At 39.0% G+C, this 6,989-nt stretch overlaps 1 protein-coding gene across 1 annotated transcript in view; it reads left to right on the top strand.

Annotated features, from left to right (window-relative positions):
* Positions 1-6,989, top strand: part of Lrriq3 (leucine rich repeats and IQ motif containing 3) — an 89,198-nt gene that overhangs the window by 80,565 nt on the left and 1,644 nt on the right. Inside the window, exon 7 of the mRNA XM_028754335.1 lies at positions 1,811-2,537. Coding sequence (XP_028610168.1) covers positions 1,811-2,537 — 727 coding nt within the window. The remainder of the gene's footprint in view (positions 1-1,810; positions 2,538-6,989) is intronic.

A 6,989-nucleotide genomic window follows, 5' to 3' on the forward strand; every position in this document is an offset into this window, starting at 1 on the left:
GTGTGTGTGCAGAGGGGTCTCCGATACAGAAGAACTGCTGTGTGTGTGCAGAGGGGTCATAGATACAGAAGAACTGCAGTGTTTGTGTGCAGAGGCGTCTCCGATACAGAAGAACTGGTGTGTGTGTGCAGAGGGGTCCCAGGTACAGAAGAACTGCTGAGCTATTCAAGTAAACGGTGGGCAGTGGCTCTGCCCTTACCAACAGGGATTCCACTGTCTGGTTTTGACTATTTTTCATATTTACCTTTGGATTCTTTGTGTTTGTATTTATAAGTATTGTATTTTAATTATTGTGCTTAATTTATTCTTTAATAGTATACACAGCCTGATCTCGTTATGAGGATACTCTTTGGGCCTTCAGTTAAAATCCCTGTCATTGTTCTATATTCCTGTCACCTGCTGGTGTCATGCATTCTGCTCTTTTTCACAATCAACTTTGCTTCTATGAACCTTCCACCATCTGTTTGAGGAATTTAACTTAAAGGCTCTTAAGGAGTCCTCTTCTAGAGGTGATTTTAAAAATCACTAAACAGACTCAGAGAGCTGTACTTCCAAGCAGAGGAGGCAGTCTCTTACAGGAAACATTTTCTTTCCTGAGATTATAAGTGTATTTTATGTCTATGTTTTCTTGTTCATCAATAGGTTTATAAAGAGTACACATGGGAACAGCAGAATATTACTATTGTATTTGTCAGACTTGATGTCATAACAAATAGCGCAGAAATGGATATAGTCTCATGCATCCTTCTCATTCTCAGAGTCCCAGCTGGACAGCTCTAGTGTGTGATTAGTGTTGCAGCTGCTGGTTCTTTTACCAGAGACTTGTCCCACAGCTCTACCATGAGATGGGATGTTTTATCCCCTGTAAAGGGGTCAGAAGGAAATGAGAAAACAGCAAAGGAGACGTTTTCTTTAAAGGCCTTGGATAAGATGAAACAGTGTGGTTTTTTGTTCAGTAGTGAGATTCAGCTTATCCTAACATGCAGTGGCAAAGAGGCTGAATCTTGTGTCTTTTGAAAGTAGAGGAGAAATACTTTGATGGCAACTACAAGTTTTCACTACAGTTAGAAACACAATGTAACTAATTGCAACACCACTGGAAATCACGGGATAATGTTGAGTTGTAATATTTGCTCTAAAGCTTCCAGCTGAAGATGCTTCAACTAACAAACTTTGCAAGTGCACAAAACCAACAACCTATCAGGAGAATGATTGTAAAAAAATATGTCACAGCCAATCACAACAGTCAAGCTTTGACCATTCTACACCATCTCCAAATTGGCAAATGATAAGCTGTAACGAATCCGGCTGCTCATAGCACAGAACAGATCACTCTGGGTGCCCACTGATGATACCTGCTGCCTGACTTGGGACCTGTTTGCTCATGGTTTTCATTTTAGAAAACTGTATATACATTTCTGTGTGTAAGTATATAAAAATGATATATAACTCCATAAAACATATCACTGAGTATATAAAATTATGTCTCAAGTACGTAAAACCATGTCTGAGACTATCTTCTTAGTAATAAGTACTATGTCTAAGTACTACATGTAAGAGAGTGGTACTGAGGCTGTGCAAGTCAAGTTCCCATGAGAAGTGATACAAAGAGCAATGAATTCTGTGAGGTACATTTACATGGAACAAGGCTGTAATGGTGGTTTTCTTTTCCCATATCAGAAGCTAGAACCTAGAGAAATGTGCTTGAAGTAATTAAGTTCTTTGCAATATGTTTTTATGTAGCTTTCAGTGTATTTGAAGTGAAAATAAGCTCAGCTCTTATGCTGTCTGTCTGTCTCCTCTGATACAGGTCAGAAGGAGATCAGAGCTGAATCCGAAGATGAGGAAGTGGACACCAAGTTTAGGGTATCTGCAATGAAGATCCCTCTGTATTCCTCCAGATCACTCAAGTACAGGACAATGCTGAAGGAGATGAAATGGGACTATTTCCCAGAATATCTCCAGCCATTTCCTGCTACGCGTCAAAAGCCACCCGTTAAAAGAGAGACTCGACGGGAGTTGAGGGAAAGGAGAGAGTTTCTAGCCACACAGAGGGCTGGCATGAACCTCAACATGTTTAATGATATTGATAAATATTACTCAGAACAAAAGCAGCAAGAGGAAGAAGCAAAAAAATTTGCAGCCATGGTTGCAGCACAAGTTGCCCAGGAAAGAGCTAAGCTCAACATAGGAGATAATTTAAGAAAGAAAATTTCTATGACAAGACAACTAATGACCAAGGATAATGAGACAATCCAGAAAGGCTTACAGCAAATTTGGAAGGAGAAACTTGCCTACCTGGAAAAAGTTAGAGAGCGGAAATCTATGTTTCTAGCTGAGAAAAAACTAAATGCCGCAGACCAGTCTTTAGTTCTTTCCCTCAACAATGAGAGGTCCATTCTGCTCCGAGGAATTGTTCAAGTTGATAAACTCAAGCGAAACTTGTCTGAAATGAAAGCGAAGTACTTAGATGTTAATGAAAAATGGGAAAAACAAAAGTACAAGCATAATTTGTTGATGGAAATGAAGAAGATAAGGTAAGTTCACAGCTTAGGCACAGTAAGCCCTCAGTCTACTGTGACTTAAAAAGCCAGTGCTGGGTTCTTTCAAGATGTATTTCTCTATAGCCTGATCCTTTATACTTTGGAAAACAGACACAAACTAAAGGGTAAGAATTAAATGCTGAGTCATTACCAAAGATTGGGAATCAAAAGAATTCTTCCCTGTCTTAGCATCACTGAAGAAAACCTGCTGAGTTACAGCTGCACAGTCAATCCCTGTTCTCCCACCTCTGGCCAGTGTAGACAACATACTCCAGCTCCCTGTTACACAGTAGGAATGTTTTTCCTCTCTTCAGATTTCTAAAGAAAATCTAAGATAGGGCCATCTTTGTTATTCCCATGTCTCTTCTAATTTAAACTGGCATAGTCTCAAAGAGTTCACAGGATTCCCCTCACCCAGACCTCTATTTCTGCTCTTCAGCCTTTCCTGAACTCATTTCCATGTACCATCCTGTAAATCTTAACTAATTCTGTTCATTTGTTTGAGACAGGGCCATAAATATCTCAGGTTGACTTCAGGCTCTGTGTAGAAGAGAGTGACCTTGAACTTCTAACCCTTCTGCCTCCATCTCAAGAGGGCTGGGATTTCAGGCATTATGTCACCATGCCAAGTTTATGTGGTGCTAGAGATTGAAGCCAGAACTTCATACATGCTAGGCAAGCACTCTGTCTACTGAACTACATCCTTTTCCCTTAATAGTTCTGCCTGAATAATTCTGATTGAAGTGGGTACCTTGCCATTGTTCACAGAATGATGTTTAGCCTCTGAACCATGTTTCAGGCAATACACTTTGTTTTAGTCTACAGTCCTCTTACACTAAAATTTCCAGTGTAGTTTTAACCTCTTGCCATAACAGCAGGATTTCTTATAGAGAGCAAATGGCTTTCCATTTTGTACCCAACTTTGTATTTACTTATCCTTCTAACTTCACTTATATTATTTCATTTTTCGACAATACGCACTCTGCTAGGACGTGGCATGCCTACAGTTTGAAGGAGGCTGTATAAGCATAAAAATCTGTATTATGGGGAGTATCTCAATACTTTATGATATCCACTGAGTGAGAAACTTCTATCAGTATATTCATGAAAAGACTGTTTTTCCTCCATGGAGACACATGACATGTAGATTACCATTTCCTCTGTAGCTATCTTTTGTCTGTACACTCTCCATTTATAGTGCAAAGAATACACATAGTAGGGAAAATCATATATTGTTATCCACCCCTTAGTAACTAACTCCAAAGGTATTTTCAGTTTTTAACCACTGAATTTTTGCATGTTTTTTATGAAGTTTTTTAGTTTTTAAATTTTAATTTTTTTCATACAACTATTTTGATTATGTTATTTCTTCTTCTAGCTCCTCCCCAAACTTTGCCACCTCCCTAGTCAACTCTGCTTCTCATTTAAGAAAGTCTCAATCTCTTTCTCTCCCTCCCTCCCCACCCCCTCCCCCTCCCCCCCCCCCACCCTCACACACACACACACCCTCCCTCTCTCTCTCTCTCTCTCTCTCTCTCTCTCTCTCTCTCTTTCACACACACACACACACACACACACACACACACACACACACACTCAAAACAACCACATGAAACAAAAGTCCATAGTTGGGATCAATGCTGAAGCGCTAAAGCCTCTGAGCTCTCAGAGACATTTCACAATCATGTTGCAGTGTCCACTGTGGTCTTTGTATCCTTACTTAGAAAGCTTTTCTCTAAGCAGCATCTTGTATATTCATATCCTCCAAATTGATATAGACAGCTACCCTGAATACAGGACAAGAGCATGTTAGGGCTCCAAGCATGTTTTACATTAATAATCAGCTAATAACTTGTCCTGACATACAAATAAAGAACCTCTATTCATTAGAGACTGCTCTGTCTTTGATCAGTTAGGCTTTTCGTATTTATTTGTGACCAAAATCTATCAACTCTTTTATTCCTTTTCTTCACTGCATACATGCTTAGACTCTGTGATGACACTCATCTTCCTCACGTCTACCTTGTGCATTTCCTGTCTACTGTAGGATCCAGATTCCCGATTGTTCTGTGCATCCTGTCTAGTATCTCTGTAGTCTTTCTCTGTGCTGTCTTCACAAAGCCAATTGTCCTTTACTGCCAATTCCTGCCTATAGGCGTTTCAACCATCTCTGTCACCTAATTCACTAGCTAGATGACATCACCCTGTGGCTTTTATAAACTCAACTTCATTTGTTCCTCAGTTACTCCTACAACCTACAAGGACAGCTTCAAGCCTTCACCAAATGTAAAGCTTCAGATACAAGCACCACTGTAGTCTCAAGTTGTTCCCCCTAGTCTATTTACTACAGGGATAAAAGCCCTCTAGGTCGAATTCCTTCTCAGCACCATATCCATAAACATAACATCTGTATCTGCTATTTAAGGGTAAAACTCTACTCTTCTTGTTTAAAGTCAGTGTTAGTTCCTACTGTGAATGTTCCTGTTACAGAAAATTGGGATTGTGTGAAATGGGTCTCTTAGTTTGAGAATAATTGGAAGTGTAATAATATCTTCAAATTTTGAAACATGATACAATTTCCATTAGTTTCAGCCATCTTTAGTATCAGCAACATTATAGTTGATGTAAGAAAGTCTGTCAGAATCATTGAACCAAGGAGATGGTGACTGAGCTCTAGTCCTCAGAGCGGTGGCAATGCAGAGTGGCCATGCTGCTCTATAAGGCAGTGGAGCTAGTAGGACTCCACACCTGTGTGTAAGAGTATCATTAGTTAGTTGATCCACAGTAAAAGGGTTATCTTGGGTTATCCAAATGGGGCTAAGTAATCACTTTGGCTTTTCAATGCAGAGAAATCATTTTAGTTATAGGCATGCTGTAGAGTTTCTTAAATATCCATAACTGTTGGTTTCATTTTTACTATCAGTCTAACTTACTTTCTTTTCCAATTGTTGGATGCTGACATGTCCAAGTACAATTGACTCATGTCCAAGTACAATTGACTCACATGTATTGATCATTCATTGATTCTCTTAAATAAGTATCTGTTTGTCCATAGCTAGTGATCTTTACCTTTTCCATGATGATTTCAGTGTAATACTTTTTACTTTGACTTTTCTTTGTATGCTTAAAGTATGTTTTGCTTTGATTTCTAATCAGTTGCATAGGCATCTATGTGCATTATGTGTGTTCCATTTTGAGAACTGAAATGGAAATATCTGGTTTCTTTAACAAGTCAGTTATATCACATGATGTTTTCCTGGAAGCTGTCTTATCAGAGAGCATGTGATGTTTTACTGAAAACAGACACTTGAGCGGGCAAGTACTTAGAATATAAGTAGAACCCCACAAACAGTGAGAGTAGGGTCTTGTGTTGTGTAATGCTTTTACTTCTTTGCTGATCTTTGGTGATCTTCACTTTGTAGAGAAACATGTGCCAAAAAACTAGTGGTATTCCAGCTGATTCTGGCCACTTCAGCTGACTTGTGCCAATTCAGCAGAGCTTTGCTATTTTTGTTGGACGGAGCAGGTACAATTTATTTGTCTGCTATTGTACTGGACTGATGGTATCCTTACAGCTAAGAGTGAAATTGCTCCAAAGAACTACTGCTAAACAGGTCCACAACCCCCTTTTTCTATTAACCTTCTTTCTTCCCTACTCTGGTAGATGGGGTAGAAGGGAGGTTGAAGCATAAAGAACCCAAAATAAAGTAAGTTTTGAAAACTCTAAGCCTACAGAGAACAGAGTAGCTAATGTCAACTGAGTGATTATCCAATGGTAGGCATGCCTTTGGTTTTTGTTTTGTTTTGTTTTGTTTTCCCTCAACACTGGAGTTCGAAGCAGAGCTTATGGCAGTCAAAAGCTCTGCCCTTGTTCTGTATATTCTGTCCTATTCAATTGCTTCATACTAAACGTGTAAGGTGGATTGTCCCCTTCATGATGATGAAGAAAACATACATAAGCAACATAAATAATGCATCCAAAATTGCATCCCTTAAATTTCATAGATGGGTTTTACACACCAAAAGATTGTCTGTCAAACCTGCCTTGTAATGACCATTAATAGGTTCTTCATATCCAACTCCCTGAAATTGATCACATGAAAGTCCTGAGAATGAGTGTTTCCAAAGAGAACAGTAATCTCTCTCCATCTATTGGTTTTTCTTACACTTTCTGTTAACTATTGAGTAAAGGGACTCATTAAAGGCCAGGCCATCTCCAAGGAATTTACAATGTATAACTCATTTTGTCTTTTACTCAGTGAACCCTATGAGTTAGATTATTCAGTTCTCAAAGATTAAAAAATAAGGTAGAGAGAATTTTTAAAAATGTATCCGAAATCCAGCTAGTAAGTTGAAAGCTTATAATTCAACCTTCATATCCACCCTCTGAGTCAAGATTTCTCTCTCTCTCTCTCTCTCTCTCTCTCTCTCTCTCTCTCTCTCTCT

The sequence above is a fragment of the Grammomys surdaster genome, unplaced genomic scaffold (genome assembly GCF_004785775.1).
Source record: "Grammomys surdaster isolate TR1022 unplaced genomic scaffold, NIH_TR_1.0 125996, whole genome shotgun sequence".
Taxonomy (NCBI): Eukaryota; Metazoa; Chordata; class Mammalia; order Rodentia; family Muridae; genus Grammomys; species Grammomys surdaster.